Raw genomic sequence first — 21,544 nt, 5'->3', positions numbered from 1 at the left:
CGACAGTGTAAAAAACACACCATCAGCAGGGCATGGGCAAATACCAACTCGTACTAGTCCTTTCGTGGATTAATTGATGTACTTCGCACAGGGACGCCCCGTTCCCGAATATTTGCTTCGGGCGGTTGTTAAATGTGCGCTCTGGCGGCGGAGTTAGGAACTAACTAACTAAAGATAACCGGGGCAGAAAGAAAAGGGTAAGGGGAGGGAAACTACAAATGTAGCTCAGCAGCTGGAAAACACGTGGGACTGGCTCAATTTGTAAAACGTTGGTTTTAATGTTCTTAATGTGCGAAGTACATTAATTAGTCCATGGTCCTTCCGAGGTAGGCCACTGGCCTGATATCATACGACATCCAAAATTATATGCAGTTATGCCGGGTCGAAATTAGGATGAAGGCTCGATATTGGCTTTTTATTGTTTTGGTCGTGCTCCACGATAACGCTCGGCAGTGGCGTAGACAAGGAGGGTTCAATGTCAACTCCCTGGGCCTACCTTGACTATACTAAATTGACACCCCCTTCTCGACATACCCTCTTAATATTAACATTCTTGGACCCCTTTTGAAGAAATTCTGGCTACGCCACTGACGCTCTGACCCTTCCAATCAGAAATAAATCCGAGTTATGAATAATATAATTTTTGCTGCCGAAGGTTATCATCGCACGGTGAACATACATATTGCTATTTTGATATGTTATTTTCCATTTAAATATAATTTAAGGTATCATGATGTGATTTATTTATGCTTCATTTATTGAATTAAAAGTAAAAATTATTATCAGTTTCGGATTGGCCATAGAGGTAACCTGCCCAATGGCGTGGATCCCATCATCCCATAGACCGTTCATGAAGTGGGCCTCCAAAAACGTGGTAGCGTTATAATTGTTAAACTGGGACCCATAGTCTCCTAGCAACCAAAAATATTAGACCCAGTCCGCCACTGATTATTATAATGCAATTTTCGAAAACATATAGATAAACCAAGCAACATTTAAATTTAAAGATAATTAAAATGTGGGTAAGTGTTATAAAATACGCGAAAAAGTAGATTAGTCCATAATTAAAGGGGATAATATAGCTAAACCCTAAACAAATTTGAATGCAACGCGTTTTGAATTTTTTAATTTTTAGGATTAGTTTCTATTTTCGATATAACAGTCGCCAGCCAATTTCCCGCACGGTACTGATGAGTTCCAAATAGAACGAAACCGGTCTACCGTTGGAATTTCTGGCTATTTTATTTAGTTTTTATGTAGTTTATTACTCGAAGATCTTTAGTCCAGGGAAAATAAATTAAAAAAACCGTGAACCTTGAATAAATTAGGAGGCAGCTGAATTTTTGTAGGATGGTAGTAAATGACTAGTTAAACCAATCCTGAAAAGTCCCCATGATTCCGAGCGCTGCTCCCCCTTCCCCCTTCGTCTCGATTACGAACTCAAGAAGTACCTTTTGATTTTTTGAAACAATGCCTGTTCTGTGAAAAAGATTGTTTGATCGATACAAAATTGAGAATAGAAGAAAGGGAAATTATTTATACTATTGAAACTTTGGAACGAGATAAAATTTTAGAATATGGGAGAAACCGTCAGGATGAATCGGGGAGCTGGTTTCTAGGAGAGTTCGAGGGGTATTATATCTTGTAGCCGTTGAAGGTCGTTACCACGAAAAATGCTACATGCTAAGGTGCCTAGCTCTCGTTCGTCTGGTCGTCCTGAGAATGAAACTAAAACCAAAGCCCTGAACTGGATCCATATTTGAGTACCTTCAAAATAGCGATGATTGTCAGTTCATAATAAGCGAGCTTGAAGGTATCATCGAAACGTTTTCAAAGGAAGATACTGAGTGTGTTACCTATACAGAACGCTGGTTAAAAGTGCGTCTAAAATATCATTTCGGAAATATCGTTTTCACAGAAAGGCCCGGGAAGAAAAGCGTAGTATGTTTGTCGGACACCGCAAACAAACTTATACGCGATAAGTGGTATTTGGATAGAAAGACTGACGTCGTTTCAGAACGAAATAGAATTGTAAAACTAGCCGCTTAATAATAAGAGAAAACACTCAAAAAATGGTTTATAGTCGGAGCGATTACCCCAATGCCGAAGACATAAAAGTTGGGGGAACCGATCTCACTCCAGAAACGTTAGAATTGTACCAATGTACTCACTGAAAAGAAAGATAGCGCCAGAGATAAATCTAGTTAAATTTTTCGTAGGCGTAAAGTTATTAATCACGCTATTACAACAAATTTGAGACCTCGATATTTTACGTCACCAATTGAGACAGGTTTGTCTGTGTACTTAAGTCGTCGCTACGGCTCAAAATATTTAATAAACATTTTGTATGCTATGGGCGTATGTGCTTCGTACAAGGAGACAATTGTATCAGCAATCTTTAATTGCTTCTGGGACTCCAGAAGTAGCGGGGGATGCATTGGTCTAATATTTGTTTGACAACGCGGATTAAAATATTAGAACTCTCGATGGACTAAACACATTCCACCAAAAGCGACATAAGACCCAAAAGTGTGTCAATTCGGTTAGTTTTCCAATACGACCGTGTTTTGGGTGTGGGGAGAAGAGGGTACAAGAGGGGAAACAATAACGGAGAGGGGTAAAAAAATACGTCATCAAAATCAGAATTTTTTAGGCACTGCCGCGCCACCAATTGTAACGTTTTAGAACTAAGAGAAAGTAGTGATACACTCGACTAGAGCCCTGAAAAATGACAGCATAACAGACATTTTTTTTTCATTTTTATTGTACGAAGCGCGATTAAATTAGTTCCTGATGACTAATGGTTTTAATTAAAAAGGTAACAGAGTTAATACTTCAAACTTTAAATTTTTCTCATATTACAATTTGATCAAAAATAACTAAAAGTGTAAAATTAGTTATTTAAGTATACATAGTTTCATTTTAATCATATGGGGAGAGCAGACAACAAATAAATTCCATCTATTTCACACGTGGTATCGCAAGGGTTAGGCGTTGGACATGATCTTTTTTTTACAATTCAACTTATTAATGGTACGTATAACTTATTCATGTTTATTAAACTTTATTTATTATACCTGAAACTAATTTCAGAATACATTTTCTTCCAATATAGTCATGGCTGATTTCGACATGGAAACAGAGTTCCCCAAAGCTTTTGTGAAGCTATTTGGAGAAAATAATGTTTATGAAAAACTTCATAATGTACTTTGCCATCAGCCCATTTATTCAAAAATTATGGAAAGCTTTAAAAAAGTCTTTACCTCCATTTATGAGGCAAACAACATTAAAAAGAAAAGTGCAGAAGAAACCCGACAACAAAGTATGAAAACAAAGATTGAGTGGTTAAGGTATATCAGGTTGCGTGCGTTAGTTAAGTTTTTCCTTGTTTTCAAAATGCATTGAAAGATGAGAATGTTAACATTGAAACCAACAAAGGTGACTTTCTGTGTTTGCTACAAATATATGGAGAAGGAGTTTTGAGTAGTTTTTGCTTAAAAAGGAGAAGTACCGCTGAAAATAACAGTACTGATGCAGCTGCCACTGGCCCTAGTCCTGGAGAAAACACCTCTCTACAAAATGGAGATGACAAGGTATTGTTGGTTCTAGTATGAACTATATTTACAACAGATTAAATGATTATTTACGTTATTTCTTTATAGTATGATTCTGATTTATATAACCGCTCTCTATTGACAATCGGAGGTCGCTCTATGGGGGAAATTTGGAGAGTCGCGAAACGCCGAAGCAATTTTGGAAAATATAGAGGTTTATCAGAAAAACAAACAAACAGGCAGATGATCTCTACACGTCTGTAATGAAATTACGGCCAAACAAAGAAGAAAAATTAAAAATAACGTATTCTGGTATCAAATTGAGAGACAGAGGTCTATTTCTGCCAAAGGATAATATGAAACCATACTTCGCGCGTTTAAGTCAATTGTGCAATAGTATTTTAAGTGAATCAGGCTTAAAAATTCATGGCCACAAAATACTACAGGTTTGTGTAGCGTTATACTTAGTCATTTTTTTTAATAAACTAAAACAATTTTTTATTAGGCTGTGATTGATGAAGTAAATACGTACAAAGATGAGTTAAATAAATATTTTTAAATTGCACCAAAGATCTGATTTCAAAAGAACTTGCACTGCTGTTTTTGAATGAAGTTCAACGGAAATTTGTTCACACTACAAGTAACGAATTTATAACAGCCAGAGACGAGTGTGATAAAGAAGATAAAAATATCAACTCGGAAGAATGTAGTGGTTTGCGGGATGAACTCTTTATTATTTCAAAAGGCCAAGGGGAAAAAACTGCCAAAAATAGTCAAACATTGCCTAAAAATCAAAAAAGGAAGAGCCTTCAGGATTTACCAACCAACATTATGAAGAATCAAATCACTCCAAAGAAAAGAAAAAAATAATTGGGAAAAGGTTTTTTATAGATAATTTAAATACTAAGTCAGAATTATGTGATGTTGAACAAACAAATTGTGATATATCTAAAGGAAATACTCATAGGAAACGCATACGCAAGGTTCCTCAACACCTTAATGATTTCCATTGCGAATGAATGAAGAAAAAAGTTCAAAACCAAGTTCCTGTTTTGTTTCTGAACAAATTCCTGTTTAAAATTTTTTTAAATGTATTTTAGGTTACCATAATAGTATTATTATAGTAAAATATATTAAACAAGATATTTGGAAGATAATCCAACCAATGTTGATCAAAATTCAAAAGGCTTTCACGATGCATTTTTAGAGAATCAAAATTTGTGCGCTACATGCAGAAAAACATTGTAGAACCCTATAAATTTTGCTCAACGTAGGGTGTTGTAATATATCTAGTCAAAAAAAGGTTGTTTAATTATCACTTAGTAATTTTAGAGGAATTAAATACGTTTATTTTTTATTGTTTTCCAAATTTTTCTGCAAAAGAATCTCTGACATATAACATTGTGTCTCGGTAACCTTTGCCACTCTGATGACCTTTTGTGTCTACTCTGGTAAGGATATTTTTGCGGGCGGTGCTAAAATTTAGGCTCGTAACTTTTCCTCCAGCATTATGTTTTATTTGAGAAAAGAGGGTTTCCACGGAGCTTCCATTTATACGCAGCGGGCCCAAATAATACTCTGTACCATGAAAATTTAGATATTCTTCTGCTAGACCCTTCATTCCAAACACCATTATCCTTAGCAAACCTCAAGTCTATTCCAAAGATTGTAGGAAATTTAGTGCAAAATTTTTATAGTGAGTAATTTGGTTTACATACCTGCCAAGATATGAAGTATTTTTGCGTTGAACAACTAAAAACGGTTTAATAGTAAATGGTAAAAAACATATTCTTAATAGAATGTTAAAATCTTATTTACTCAGAATATCTTTCAGCCAATCGGAGAAAAATTTAAGCCCTTCTTCTAAGTTTTGTATTGACTTGTCTGACGGAACTTTAATTGGTCTTTTTGATAACATCCCATCTTCAAACAGTAAGTGACAAGCCTTAAGGAAATTATATGCTGCCATTGTTTTATCGTAGTTATCTGGTTTAATACCAGATGGGGGGTGGGCATATTCATATGTAGCTGATAAAACATAATTTTGCTATAAAAGAAAAATACAAGTAAATTCTCCTAATTCACATTTCAGGATTGCCAAAAAAAATTTCAAAACCAAATTCCCCGACTTTTCCAGGTTTCCCTGACATTTTAAAAGTAAAAATTAGACAATTTTGTATAGTTTTTTCACATTGCAGACTTCCTATATGGGCCTCGTCAGAGAGAGCAGACGGAGTCGAGCAGACGATAAAAACCGAACTTACAGAAGTGCAACAGGGCTGTAAAGAAGGCTGTGAAAATTAAAAGTAGCGAGCGCAGTTATCAAAATAATTTTAACAACCGCACGTGATTTTCTCCATATTTAAAATACATCCGCGCCAAATCGAACATTTTCCAAACTAGCTCGGAGGGGCTTAGAATAAAATTAACATTAGGTAAAACACCAAACACTGTCCTATTTGTTGAACGCAAATTTGGCAACTGCCCCCTATGCCCTCCCAAAAACTATATTGTCTACCCCGCATCGCTGCGGAGTCATCAAATCCTCAAAGTAGACACCAAAATATAATTTTTAGACAACATTGCAAGTTAGGACGAATTTTACCTGTACTCATTATACTTAAATAATTCAAAATTTTAATTACATACCTGCAATATTCTAGCCGGTTTCACGTTTAATTTTGTCCACTGATCCCTTTTTACATAACTCTGAAGAAGTTTTGGTACAAGACGTGGAACTTTAAGCTTTCGAAGATGATCTTCCCTCGCCTTCAGATCGATGATTTGTTGCCAACCAAATTCAACACCTTGTAGTGTAAACTTCTTTGGCCTTTCCTCGTAGGATGACCACAGAGCGTTGATAATATTTTTTAACTGTTGTGATAAAAATAAATCAACGAGTTGACATTACAGTAAGATTTTAATACAGACCTGATGAGATGGACATATTATGAAATATATATTTCGATCACTTCGATACGGATTTGCAAAAACCGGCTGAATCTCTACATTAATTTCACTTTCCTTTTTGGTGAAAGTAAATGTTCCGTACAACTCAACAGCTTGTTTGATAACAGCCAAATTGGAACTGGCACCATCGCAGACTATTGCCGAAACATTAAATTTGGTAAATTGAAAAGCTTGTAGTACTTGGAACAGACAATTAAAAGTGAAATAAGAGTCTGCAGTAGACGATACTGAGAAGTAAGGGCCTATTATGTCATAATTTGACGAAAGGTCTCGCCAGAGGAACTGTAGCATATAGTTAGCTTTGGAAATATTTTTATCACAATCAATTTCATCATAGAGATCTTCCAAGTAGAAATATTCTTGAATAGGCATGGCTAGTCCGGCGAGTTGATGGTTCTTACTGTTCCAAGCAACCTTTGCAGCCACTTTCACCTCGTCAAATACTAAAATTCCATCACTATTTGGTTTCACATATCCTCTTTTCACTTGTTCCTCTACAAAAAGATCATATCACCGCTTTTCTTCCCTTAACTTTTCATAATGTACACCCGGTTCATCCAGATTTTTTTTGGTTTTTCGTTGAAGAGAACCCCATGAAGGTTATTGCAATATTTTGAAGCTTCTCAATGCTTCATAAGCAGCATGACTGCGACAAGCTATTGCTAAAGCTAAAAAAAATAATATTTAAATATATGAAATATTGAAACAATTTCCTATTCAATTTATATTACCTATTCTGTATGTGATGACGCTCCACCTGTTTTTATGACTACCAGTTTCTAGAAAACAATGAGAAAAGTAAATGAGATAATGTTTCAATTACCCATATATTTTTAATAAACATACTATTATGGGCTTGGTCATTTGCGAAATCTTTTGATTAATTCCCTAAATATGTGGTACAATCTTTATCCCAAGCTTCCCGCAAGTGTTTACGCTTTTCTTTTATGGGTTCAGCATCACTTGAGTTGGTGTCTATATTCAAAACTGAATCTATATTGTTTGAAAATTTATTTTGGATAATAGTTGTCACACTTTTCAATTCATTAAGTTGTTTATTATTCAAATTCATTTTCATCGATTCAAGTTTCTCTTAAAGTTTCCCAATTTTCTTTTTCATATTATGAAACCGATATTGTATTAACCATTTTTTTCTTGCAATACTGTAAGGAGACAAATATTGTGTTGCAACAGTTGAAGATAGATCAGACTTCCTTTTTCTTACTGGTAATAACACTGCTTCCGCTCTCCGTTTCACACACACACACGTAAATACCGCTGTAATGCATTGCAGTTCTTACAAATATTAATTTTTACATTAGCAGCTCTTTTGAAAAAGCTTTCACATCTTGTTGATATAAAATGTTCTGCCGGAAACTTGAAAACATCCAGTTGTTTTGGTTTATTGGCGAGTTGAGCTAAAGTGTCATTAACTTCACGTCCAAGCCCTTGACAAAAAACAAAGTTTTCACTTGCAAAATTTTTAAAAAGATCATTGACTAGATCAATTTGGAATTCTCCGTCAATAATAATGTTGTGTTCTTTCACAACACCCTTAAATTTAGAGCACAATTTCAGTTCACCAGTGTTTGTCAAAATGTAGTTACACGAATCTGAATTGTAACGCGTTAAAAAAAACCTTTCCTAGAGATTTCCAGATGTGACTAAAAGAAAACAATTATAAGCGGATTTATATACAAAAAGGTGGGATTAAATACTCAACTAACCTGTTTATCAGATGAAATTTTCTCCACACATGACAATGATTTATATAGTCGTATAAGTTTATTGATAGATTTTCCAAGCTCGTTAGGAAACAACTCAAAAACCACATCAGACTCATCAGTTTGAATGCTTTCGTTGGCAAAATTAATATCAGTTTGTATAGCTTTATTTACAGTGTTAAATTCCGTCTGAGAAGTTTCATTTAAACCGTTAATTTCTGTTTGAACGAACATATTAACTTTGCAACTAGGGTTTTCTTTTTTTTACCTTTTGGACTAGCTTCGGGTGGCCTAGGTTTAAAGTCAAAATTTGCTAAATCATACTTTGAAGTTCTTTCTTTTCTAGTTTGAGTATATACATGGTTTCCCTTCTCAACTACCTTGACAGTTTGAATATTTATACTTCTTTTCTTGGGAATGTCACTTAAATACAAATTACATTGTGTAAATTTCTCATTTAATTTAGCCATGACGAACACGAGCTCGCAAAATCCATCTGCAGAAATTAGAGACTGAACGACTGAAGTAACTGAACTACTTTCCTTACAATAATTTATGCTAGAAATTTCTATTGGATGATTTTGATTTAAATCATCCAATTGAAAAAATCGGAAAATTCGCGCCAGACCCATAGACCAAAGAGAAGTTGACAGTACATTGTCATGTAGTCGACTACGTAGTCTTTAGGCGTTGGTCACTCTCGGTAAATATTTTAACAGGCGCAAAAGTACGGCTGACACACTTTTGGGTCTTATGTCACTTTTGATTCCACGCTATGGGCGGTATTCGGTGTATAACGCTGAACAAATGCGTTGAAAAGAGGCTCCAAGTCCCTCGTATAAACCTGGATTACGAGGAAGATTCCCTGAACAAATACCCATTGTTCTTTTTAAATAAACCAGCAACCTACCTCGAGGTTCACTACGGTAACTTTAAAGGATATCATAGATTGCAAGTCAATGAGTAGCCAGATTTCATTCGGATCACTGTCTCCTCTAAATTTACTATGGTAAAGTGCTTTTTCGAGTGTGGATTCATAAACACTTTTATGGCTCACGAGACTCAATACGATACAAAGTATATCTTAGCTTTACCGTTTATTGATGTAGATCCAGGAAACCTTACATCGGTTTATTTGGTGCTTTGTTTCGCATCGACACAGTGTAAACAAAGAAATCAAACTTGCATCGTGACCTTCGATCAGCCCCTTTTTTTAAAAGTAGCCGAAATAGTGACTTCAGCTGAGAAGGGTGGTGACATTTCGCGAATAATAGTAAGACTTGGAGGATTTCACCTTCTAATGTATTTCTCGGCTCCATTGGTCGCATTATGGAAGGAAGCGGTTTAGATTAACTCTGGCGAACAGTGTACGGCTCGGCTACTGTTAATCACACGCGCTCTGGGCACGCTTATGCTAGAGCTCTAAGAGCACACATGGTGACTCCGGCCGCTCTAATGATAGTACTAGTCAAAGAGTCGCCAGAGCTGAAACAACTGTTTTTTTCAAAATGTACCCGAGCTTTACGATACGATTTTAAAAAAACCAAATTACGCTGGACGAATTATCTCAGTGGGAAGGGGTTTTACTTTCGTTAGATAAATTTTCGAATACATGTGATTGAATGAAATCCCTTAGTCGCACTTCAAACTTTGGATTCAGTACATGGAAAGCATAGACCTTGTACAAAAGTTTATTAGTATGCTTATCATATGGACTGGTCGTTGATAAGAATGTAACGTGTGATAATGCTTACGAAATCGGGTTGTCGTGTATAAAAAAATGTCTGGAGTCAATTTTCACGACTTGAATTTGCAGAGAAAAGACATGGTTACCACATTGGCTTTTTCGATATCGAGTGTCAAAATCAGAAATGAAATGGTAACGGTCTCCTGGGAACAGCTATTTAATTGCTTAATCTGCGTTTGCCCAAGTCAAGAAGATCTCAAGACATATGTCAAATATGAAGTGGGGTGGCGGAGTGGTTAGCACCTTCACCTCGCAGCCAGAGGAGCCGGGTGAAAACTCGGAACAACTCCTTCCGCGTTGAGTTTTCAAGTTCTCTTCCCACTGGTTTAAGGGGTTTACCCCCGAGTTCTTACCATATAAACTTGTGGAGTTTAACGTTAATAGTAAGTGTTGCCTCGCGTGGCACGAGGGGCTTGCCAACACCCTCCTACGCATTGTAACCTGGCCACCTGAATTAATGGCTTTAAAAGTCGCTAGATGACTTTGGACTGAGATCCTCTATGACATGTACCGTAAATCAAGCACAGTTTCTTAGCAACTTTTTATATAAAAATCGGTTTATTTCGGTTTTAATAGAAAGAATCCAATCAGAAAACGTAGATGTTTTTGTTGCTGAAGATGACGCCGACCGTGATATTGTTACTTTAGAAGACTGTCGAGGACAAAAAAGAGCGCCTAGAAAGACGAGCGTTGACGAAAGTAATCGCACCAGCATTGGGGGGTCTGATTGCAGCAAATGGTCTCGTTGCTTGCTCATCATTTGAAGCAGCATGGTACTTTGACTCGGGTGCTACACAGCATATCACGACCAACGCAACAAAGATCCTAAATTTCCGCAAGTTCACTACTCCAGCGACTCTTCAGATTGGAAACCAGACGCAGATGACAGCGGATGGTGAAGGAGACATAAGGATCCAGTTCCGGATCGGAAAGAAACTCTATCAAGAGGTCGTCCACAATGTCTGGCACATCCGTGACTTTGCCTGCAATGTTTTCTCGCTGAAAAGCGCAATGAAGAGAAACAAGAATCTAGAGTTCAAGGTCACAGCAAATTCTTGCGGTCTCTATGAAGTTGTCGGAGGCAAAAGAAACCTTTGTGTACCTGGCAAGGTTGAGAGTCTGTATCGTCTGGATATCAAAGTCGAGCAGCCATCATGCTCCGCTCAGCAGATCCGAGAAATGACCGGAAAGCAGATCTCCAAGTCTGGCATGAACGCATGGGTCATCAGGATAAACGGCATGTAGCAGCGACGTTACGGAGACGCGGATACGAAGTTCTAAACCAGACATTTGAAAAGCTCTGTGTAGGGTGCATCTACGGCAAGATGACTAGGCACAGTTTTGGCACTCGTTTGGAGAAGGCTACGAAACCAGGTGAAAGGATCCATTCAGATCTCTGGGGACACATCACCGACACCGTCTATGAAGGGGAAGAAGTACTACCTCCTATTCAAAGACGAGTATTCCAGTGTTCGAGCCGTATATTTCATAACTAAGAAATCCGAAGTCGTCAACTGTTCCAAAGATTTCCTTGCCTTTTGCCGAACCCGCCATCACACAGTACAAGAGCTGGTCATTGTCAATGGAACTGAATTTGTCACCGAAGAATTCAGTAAATGGACTTCTCAAGAAGGTCTACATCACCGCAAGTCCATGCCATACACGCCCCAACAGAACGGGGTCGCTGAACGAGAAAATCGTACGATCATGGAGTCTATAAGGGCAATGTTGCATTCCAGATCGGACCTACCACCGACACTCTGGGCTGAAGCGAACAGCACCTACATGCATTGCTGGGAAGACACCGTTCAAATTGTGGACAGGGAAGACAAACCCATCGATCTAGCATCTGCGAGTCTTTGGCACTGATAAGGAGACTACCCGAGGTGTAACTCATCGATTTTGTTTAAATTCAGGGAATAAGTAGACCTTCCTGTAACTTAAAAAACCCCAAAGGGAAAAAATGCGATGGGCTTTAGTTTTACCATGGCAACCGAAAACGTTTTTGAAAACTTAAATATAATATTTCTCTATGTAAATTAACATGGCAAAATCGAAGATTCTTATGAAATTATTAAAAATTTTAAAGATTTTTTTAAACAAAGGTGGTTAAATTTGGGTAAATATCTCATTTTGGGTAAATGTCCAATTTTGGGTAAATGACCAATTTTGAGTAAATGTCCAATTTTGGGTAAATGTCCAATTTTAGGTAAATATCTTATTTTGGGTAAATATCTAAATTTGCGCATTTAAATTTGGATAATTATTTAAATTTGAGTAATAATTGGGGTAAGTACTTAAATTTGTGTAAATACTTTAATTCTGGTAAGTATGTAAATTTGTGTAAATATTTTAATTCTGGTAAGTATGTAAATATGTGCAAATATTTTAATTCAGGTAAGTATGTAAATTTTGGTAAATATTTTAATTCAGGTAAATATTTTAATTTTGGTAAATATTTTAATTTTGGTAAATATTTTAATTCAGGTAAATATTTTAATTCAGGTAAATATTTTAATTCAGGTAAATATTTTAATTCATGTAAATATTTAATTTCAGGTAAATATTTAATTCAGGTAAATATTTTAATTCCGGTAAATATTTTAATTGAGGTACATATTTTAATTGAGGCAAATATTTTAATTCAGGTAAATATTTTAATTCAGGTAAATATTTTAATTCAGGTAAATATTTTAATTCAGGTAAATATTTTAATTCAGGTAAATATTTTAATTCAGGTAAATATTTAATTTCAGGTAAATATTTTAATTCAGGTAAATATTTTAATTCCGGTAAACATTTTAATTCCGGTACATATTTTAATTGAGGTAAATATTTTAATTCAGGTAAATATTTTAATTCCGGTACATATTTTAATTGTGGTAAATATTTTAATTCAGGTAAGTATTTTAATTCAGGTAAGTATTTTAATTCAGGTAAGTATTTTAATACAGGTAAGTATTTTAATACAGGTAGATATTTTAATTCAGGTAAATAATTTAATTCAGGTAAATATTTTAATTCAGGTAAATATCTAAATTTGGTTAATACGTAAATTGAATTTAGGTAAATATCTAAATTTGGTAAATACTTAAATTGAATTTAGGTAAGTATTTAAATTTGGGTAAGTACTTAAATTTGGCTAAATATCTGAATTTGGGTAAATATCTGAATTTGGGTAAATATCTGAATTTGGGTAAATATCTGAATTCGGGTATCCAAATCTAAAAAGGTAGGGTCGAAAATTCCAAAACATTTGATCGATTTGTCGTGGAATGACCCCAAATTATGAAGTTTAGCAAAATTTAGATATTTAGATTATTTAGATATTTACCCGAATTCAGATATTTACCAAAATTAAAATATTTACCCAAATTTAAATACCCAATTTTAAATACTTACTCAAATTAAAAAACTTACTAGAATTAAAATTCTTACCTAAATTCAATTTAAGTATTTAATAATTTAAGTAAATATTTTAATTCAGGTAAATACTTTGATTCAGGTACATATTTTAATTCAGGCAAATATCTAAATTTGGTAGATACTTAAATTGAATTTAGGTAAGAATTTAAATTCTAGTAAGTATTTAAAATTGGGTATTTAAATTTGGGTAAATAATTTAAATTTGGTAAATATCTGAATTCGGGTAAATATCTAAATTGTGTAAATATCTAAATTTTGGTAAACTTCAAAATTTGGGGTCATTCCACGACAAATCGCCCAAATGTTTTGGACTTTTCAACCCTACCTTTTTAGATTTGGATACCCGAATTCAGATATTTACCCAAATTCAGATATTTAGCCAAATTTAAATACGTACCCAAATTTAAATACTTACCCAAATTCAATTTAAGTATTTACCAAATTTAGATATTTACCTGAATTAAAATATTTACCTGAATTAAATTATTTACCTGAATTAAAATATTTACACAAATTTAAGCACTTACCCAAATTATTACTCAAATTTAAATAATTATCCAAATTTAAATGCGCAAATTTAGATATTTACCCAAAATTAGATATTTACCCAAAATTAGATATTTACCCAAAATTAGGTATTTACCCAAAATTAGGTATTTACGCAAAATTAGATATTTACGCAAAATTAGATACTAACCTGAATTAAAATATTTACCTGTATTAAAATACTTAAATGAATTAAAATATTTACCTGAATTAAAATATGTACCGGAAATAAAATATTTACCTGAATCAAAATATTTACCTGAATTAAAATATTTACCTGAATTAAAATATTCACCTGAATTAAAATATTCACCTGAATTTAAATATTTACACAAATTTACATACTTACCAGAATTAAAATATTCACCTGAATTAAAATATTTACACAAATTTACATACTTAACAGAATTAAAATATTCACCCGAATTAAAATATTTACAGAAATTTACATACCTGAATTAAAATATTCACCCGAATTAAAATATTTACAGAAATTTACATACTTACCTGAATTAAAATATTCACCTGAATTAAAATATTCACCAGTATTAAAATATTTACACAAATTTAAGTACTTAACGAAATTATTACTCAAATTTAAATAATTATCCAAATTTAAATGCGCAAATTTAGATATTTACCCAAAATTAGACATTTACCCAAATAAGATATTTACCCAAAATTGGACATTTACCCAAAATGAGATATTTACCCAAAATTAGACATTTATCCAAAATTAGACATTTATCCAAAATTAGACATTTACCCAAAATTGAACATTTACCCAAAATGAGATATTTACCCAAATTTAACCACCTTTGTTTAAAAAAATCTTTAAAATTTTTAATAATTTCATAAGAATCTTCGATTTTGCCATGTTAATTTACATAGAGAATTAAAATATTTTAGTTGTCAAAAACGTTTTCGGTTGCCATGGTAAAACTAAAGCCCATCGAATTTTTTCCCTTTGTGGTTTTTTAAGTTACATGAAGCTCTACTTAATCCCTGAATTTAAACAAAATCGATGAGTTACACCTCGGGTAGTCTCCTTGTGAGTGCTTTGTCCACATACCAAAAGAGAAGCGAAAGAAGCTGTCTCGGAAGGCGTATAAAGGTTTCCTGGTTGGCTATGAAGACAATGCAGACGGATATCGAGTTTTCGTTCCAGAGATGAACGATGTCCTAATATCTCGAGATGTTAAATTCAATCCCGAGACGTGCGTTCCTGATTCCTGGATTCCTGTCTCTGAGGAGTTGTCCAGCCAGGGCGAGCAGTTGACCAATGATTTGGTTTGCGAAAACCGGCCAACCAGAGCTACCAACTCATCAAAAGACGGACCAACCAGAGCCGCTAATGCACCATCAGGCTTGCCAACCAGAGCTGCCAACTACTCAAAAGACGAGACAACCAAATCCGTCGAAGCATCGGAAGACGAGGCTACTGGACACAATGAGGCAACAGTCTCTGACGAAATGTCAGACAACCGCTCTGAGAAGAGTGGTCCGGTACACAGAGATCGTTCAACGCCCAAGAGAGTTCAGCTATGCCATACCTGTCATCCAGGAAATAAAACTTTCCTGATCTGTGATACTTTACGACAGACTGCAAGAGAAGCACGTTCAAGCAGCGAATCCACAGAATGGCAGAAGGCAATGTCAAACGAGCTTTCAGCATTGAAGAAACACGATGTCTACGAGATGGTCAATCCTCTGCCTGGTCGGAAAATGTCGGAAATTGTTGGATTTTTCGTACGAAGAATGATGAAGGTCGTATTGTCATCAAATATAAAGCCCGGCTCGTAGCAAAAGGCTACACGCAACGAGAAAGTATCGACTATGACGAGACTTTCGCAACGGTTGCTCGCTTCGAGACGCTACGAATTTATCTCAGTAGGGTCGCCAAGGAAAATCTTATTCTAAGATAATTTGCCGTAAAAACTGCATTTCTCCATGGAAAACTATGTGAAGAAATCTACCTGAGCCAACCCTCAGGTTTCGACGACTGTAGCGGACGAGTCTGGAAGTTACGGAAAAGTCTTTACGGTCTCAAGCAATCTCCACGATGCTGGAACGAGCGAATCAACAAGTTCCTACCTAACCATGGATTCAAAAGCGCTGATGGAGATCGATGCCTATATATCCTGTCAACCAACGACGCTTTCTTGGTTCTCATCCTCTACGTTGATGATGGTCTGATCACTGGAAGTACAATCGAAGCGGTAGACGAGTTCCTCCTAAATTTCAGTGACAAATTCAAAATCCTCACAGGAAGAGCATCAACCTACCTTGGCCTGAAAATCGATACGTTGAAAGACGGATACATATTTCTACACCAGAACGCCTATGTCGAAAATGTCTTAGAGAGGTTTAACATGCAAGACTGCAAACCAGTAAAAACTCCCACCGGCAGTCCAGACCAAAGGTGGGAACTGTACAGATTACCTGTGCAGGTCTGCAGATAACTACAACCTGCGCAGGTCAAGTCAGATCAGATTACGATAGAAAATATTTTTTGCAGGTTGCAGGTTGGACAGGTGAAAAGAGTGGCAGATACAGGTTGGGTAGATCACATTATCGCAGATTTGCAGGTTTACCTGCCAACCTGCCATATATAAGAAAGGTCCGCTATATCGCAACATAAAAGAACTAAGAAAACGAGTATGCAATATGTACACCATGCTGTGACGAACTGGTGCCTGTCTGTCCTCGCTAAAATACACGCGGGGAGAATTGAAATGTGTAGCTTCTCGGATTACGTTTTCCCTTACTCTTTCCACACCAGCTCCAGTCTCCGGTCTCTAACTCTCTGTATGTGGTGGCGCACCTCGACTTAACATTAATTTTCGAAAGTTGGTTTGGTTTTAGTTTCGTTTTTGTCAACTCTAGACTCTAGTCTCGTCACTCGTGGGCCTTAGCTGTAAAATACGTTTTATTTTGGAGACCAAGAATTAAATTTCTACGGTGCCGGCGAGGTTGGATGATTATTTTCTTTGTAGGTTAAGACGTCAAGCGTTTATCAGACCAGTTAATATTTAATATGTCCTTTAAAACATTACCAGTGAGAGACTCTCACTGGTAATGTTACTTGCTTACTCTTTAGCATTTACCTCAATAAAATATATATTAATACTTCTCTACATATGTCTTTATTAGTATTTCTGCATGTGATTTCCAGGTTACCTGTGCAGGTTGCAGGTTGGACAGGTGAAATAGCCTGCAGGTTGCAGGTGGTATAGGTTAGAAACTTGGCAGGGCAGGTTGGACAGGTCGTCGCAAATTGCTGCAGGTCCCACCTTTGGTCCAGACACGCCGATCAGAATCAAGAGAGTTTCAAGTCAACGGTAATATGCGCCTCAGCCATTGGAAGTCTCAGATACGCAGCCACAGGAACACGACCTGACATAGAATACGCTGTCAATCGAGCATCTCAAGCCATGGACAATCCCACAGTCGCTGACTGGAACTGGGTTAGAAGAATCTTTCGATATCTCAGAGGGACCACAACACTTGGTCCTATTCAAGGCAGGCGACTCCATATGACGACAAACCCTTACAGCGACGCTTACTATGCTGGTTGCGAAAAGAGGAGACGTTAAACGTCTGGAGTCGTATGCCTAATTGGTACAACTCCAGTCATTTGGGCGAGCAAGAAGGAACAATCCGTTGTCCTATCAACCACAGAGTCCGAGCTGGTAGCTGCCACCGAAGCAGTGAAGGATGTTGTCTGGATTGAATGGGTTAAGTCATTCCTGGGTGTCGTAGACGATAATGTCCCGACACTACGAGTCGACAACCCAGGAGCCATCAAACTCATAAAAAATCCAGAGTTTCATCGCCGAACGAAACATATTAGTATTCGTCAATACTACGTTCGTGAACTGGTTGAAGAGGGAATCATCAACGTCATGTATGCCCCAAGTGAAGAACAACTAGCGGACATATTCACCAAGTCTCTGTCCGCAGAAGTCTTCATTCGTCTTGGTCAAAAACTGAACCTAAGTTACCTTGAAAAAGTCTTAATCGAGGGCGAGTGTTAAAGATATGAAACGATATCGGCTTTTTCCGTTTCGTTTTTTTTAACAGGTTAAAATGTTAAATGTAAATAAGATATTCTTTTAACTATTGCTAATCTTGTTTACTATTTTTGAACCTAGTCTATATTTATCCGCTTATAGCGTTTATTGTGGTATTATATTCTGTCATTCCATCTTGTACAGTATTCACTATTAATATGTTTTAAATAATAAACGTTTGTTATTTTAATTAATATATTATGATTTCTTACTAGTTCGTCAGTTTAGTGTAGTTTACGCTTTGCTGTTATCATTGGTGTCTAAAAACTCCAATAGTATTACCCAGTATCATTGGGACTACCAATCGTCAATTTAAACTGGACCTCAAAGAAGAGACCCTCATGCAGAACATAGACATCGTACTTCAGTCGGTGTCGGAAGCCGACTGTATGGACCCTGATGATTAAAACTAAATCTTATCCAATGGAGCATTTCAAGCTACTCAGCCCACACTACGGACCTATTTGATATTATATCAAAAACGAAACCCTCCATCATCGCCCTTAAAGAAACATAGTTTGAGCCAACAGATCAAATTTCCTACCCGTTTCGTGACTTCGCTGTCTTTCGACGAAACCGATCTTCCTGCAACTCGACCTCGTTGAGAGGCGGGGGAGTCAATATCTTTATCTCTCGTAACTTAAGTACAAGCAACATTCCCTTAAGTATTATGGCTGTGGAGATTGTTTGTGCAACCAAAGCTTTCAATAATTAATCTTTACGATCCCCATGGTACCATTAATATGCTTAGCTTACAGACTATACTCCAAGACATCCCAGAACCTTTTATCCTTCTTGGAGACTTCAACGGTAACCACTCCCTTTGGGGTTCTCTCACCGCAAATACTCAAGCTCGCGCCTTGGCCAACTTTTTATCTGAAAATGACAACCTCTGCCTCCTCAACGATGGACGCATAACAAGACTTCCAACGAATGGATTACCATCCACCCCGACTTATCAATATTCACCTCGACGATCGCTCCTCTCTGCTGTTGGGACGTACACACTTGGGGAACAAGCGACCACTTACCAATCACAAACAGACTATCGCCGGAGGTCGATGATCTTACCTCCATCCCAGATCATCTAATATGGCGCTATAATAAAGCAAAATGGCAAAACCTAAAAAATGACCTTAATACCTGGAACAACCTGGAAAATTATAAATTGTATTTGGCAAATAAATATATCCAAATTACTCAAATTTCCTCCACGGCCCAATGTGGTCGCCTGCCAAAAACCCCCGTGGTGGAACACTGAAATTGAAAGTCTACAAAATCTGACTAACAATCACAGACACATATATAGCAGAGTACTATCTCTCATCGACTCCCAAAACTACAAAAGAATACGAGCACGACTACGACGCAAAATACGTCATTCTAAAATAGACAGCTGGCATGCTTATTGCTCGTCTATCACAACCTCTACGACGACTACTACATTATAGCGTAAGAAACAAAACTGGCTACCTTACCAAGATATCCACGCCCACCATCAAGACGGACGAGGGACTCACGGCGAGTGTCAAAGAAGCAGCTGATGCGTTGGGCCGATTTTATCATAACCAGTACTTTACTGAAGCGATCACACCCACTAAATCCAAACTCACCGACGCCTTCTCCACCGCGTCCACTGCCGTCTATAACAACCCTATTACCTGGGATGAGCAAAGGGTTGCACTGATGTCTACCAAAAACACCGCTCCAGGAAAGGACAATATCTCAAACCTACTCTTACGCAACCTCCCGTACAAGATCCACCGATCACTGCTAGACTTCCTCAACTATGTCTGGCTCTCCTACGACTAACTTGATGACTGGAATGATGGAAAAATTCCCCCTTTCCCCAAGCCTGAAAAAGCTGTTTGATAAAATAGTAGACAACCGTCTGAAATTTGCATTAGAATCCTCTCACTTAATCGGCTGTGACCCGACTGGGTTCCGCAAAGGCCGTATGTCCTTAGATCATCCAATAACCTTAGTCGCTGCTGCAGAAAGGGCTCTTGCTGAGGGCCGTTGCCTCGGGTTTGTATTTTTGGATCTCAAAGACGCCTTTGGGAGCGTCGAGTGGAACTCCTGGGTATAGTTAACGCTATTCGAGAAGTTCTACTTTATTTACAGGACTATGACCAAGTGATAATCTGTATGCACTCAAAAACGGCACTTCCCTTACAAAAATTGAAACAACTAAAAGACTACCGTTGAGGTTCCGTTAATTGACTTTTCTTAAAATCTTAACTAGAGACAACCAAGAAAATGGTCTTAAGAAAATCGTTCGACGCGAACAATATTTACCCGACCTACTGGTAGTTTGCAGGTTGAGAACAATAAATAGACAATTTACTATCTTCTCTGACCATTTGGACATATAAACTCTAATTTAGTTGATATATTATTGTTATCAGCTAGTTGACAATTTATAAGGTGAGAACAGCAAATAGGCAATTTACTATCTTCTCTGAGTTGCTATGACACTCGACTAAAAAAATATTTTGACATATAAACTATAACCTTGTTGATACAATATTGTTATCAGCAAGTTGACAATTTATAAGTTCCTTGTAGATTGAGAACAACAACAAATAGACAATTTTTTTACTTTATTGAGTTGCTATGAACTACCGCAAACAGCATTTTTACATATAAACTCTAATTTAGTTGATATATTATTGTTATCAGCTAGTTGACAATTTATAGGTTGAGAACAGCAATTAGGCAATTTACTATCTTCTCTGAGTTGCTTTGCCACTCTACCTAAAAAACCATTTTGAGATTTAAACGCTTATCTATAGCTGATATATTTTTGTTATCAGCCAGTTGACAACTGTTAGGTTGTTTACAGGAGCTGAGAACAAGGAAACCATACACTTACTTCTAGTAGTTGCTATGACACTGACCAGTGGCGTAGCTAAGAACTCCGAGGACCCCTCAAAGCAATGTTCGGGATTTTATCCGTTATTTAGCATGTAATTTGAAAGGGATTACAGAGCCCCTGAAGCTCTGGGGCTCTCCCTTATTGCAGTGTTTGTGGGGGCCTAATCTACGCTACTGACCTTAGTAAGTTAGTAGCTGGCGCAATAACTGGCGTAAAATTACTAACTCACCAGTCGCTAATAAATTTAAAATTATCTTACTTTTATAAACAATTTTTGAATAAAGTGTAGAAAATATTTTTCGGGTGATCGTAGAAATTAATTTATGAGTATAGTATTCGTTCTTTACTATCGTACAGCTTATCAGCTTCTTTGTCACTTGGCTAAGATCAAGGTGTAGTATCTTTTCGAATTGCTCTTCTCCAAAAATCAGTGCAGTAACAATTTTTTTCCCCGGAATCACATACTCGCACGGTTTAATCAGAACCGTTGTTAGCTTTTCTAAAGTTATTTTAAATGCATGATAAAACTTGTCTACTTGAAATTTCTTAATGAAATATAATTTTTCCTTGATCTAACCCAAACCTCATACTTGTGGTACGAACAATCAAATATTCGTTCAAAGAAT

General features: G+C 36.5%; 1 protein-coding gene across 1 annotated transcript; it reads left to right on the top strand.

Moving 5' to 3' along the window:
- The first annotated feature begins 19,856 nt into the window (after positions 1–19,856).
- On the top strand, positions 19,857–20,248 carry LOC149945665 (uncharacterized). Its single transcript, XM_090176666.1, has 2 exons — positions 19,857–20,123; positions 20,165–20,248. Exons 1-2 carry the CDS (start codon positions 19,857–19,859, stop codon positions 20,246–20,248), a joined length of 351 nt encoding a protein of 116 aa, XP_090032792.1.
- The last annotated feature ends 1,296 nt before the right edge of the window (positions 20,249–21,544 follow it).

Source organism: Leiobunum rupestre, chromosome 5 (genome assembly GCF_980474605.1).
Source record: "Leiobunum rupestre chromosome 5, qqLeiRupe1.1.hap1, whole genome shotgun sequence".
Taxonomy (NCBI): Eukaryota; Metazoa; Arthropoda; class Arachnida; order Opiliones; family Sclerosomatidae; genus Leiobunum; species Leiobunum rupestre.
The sequence above is the reverse complement of the archived record's forward strand: the minus strand, read 5'-3'. Positions and strand labels throughout refer to the sequence as shown.

Coding starts and splice junctions, on each gene's coding strand:
- LOC149945665 (XM_090176666.1), top strand. CDS start 19,857: ATGACTGGAATGATGGAAAAATTCCCCCTTTCCCCAAGCCTGAAAAAG. Junction 20,124..20,164: donor GCGTCGAGTGGAACTCCTGG/GTATAGTTAACG, acceptor CTTTATTTACAG/GACTATGACCAAGTGATAAT.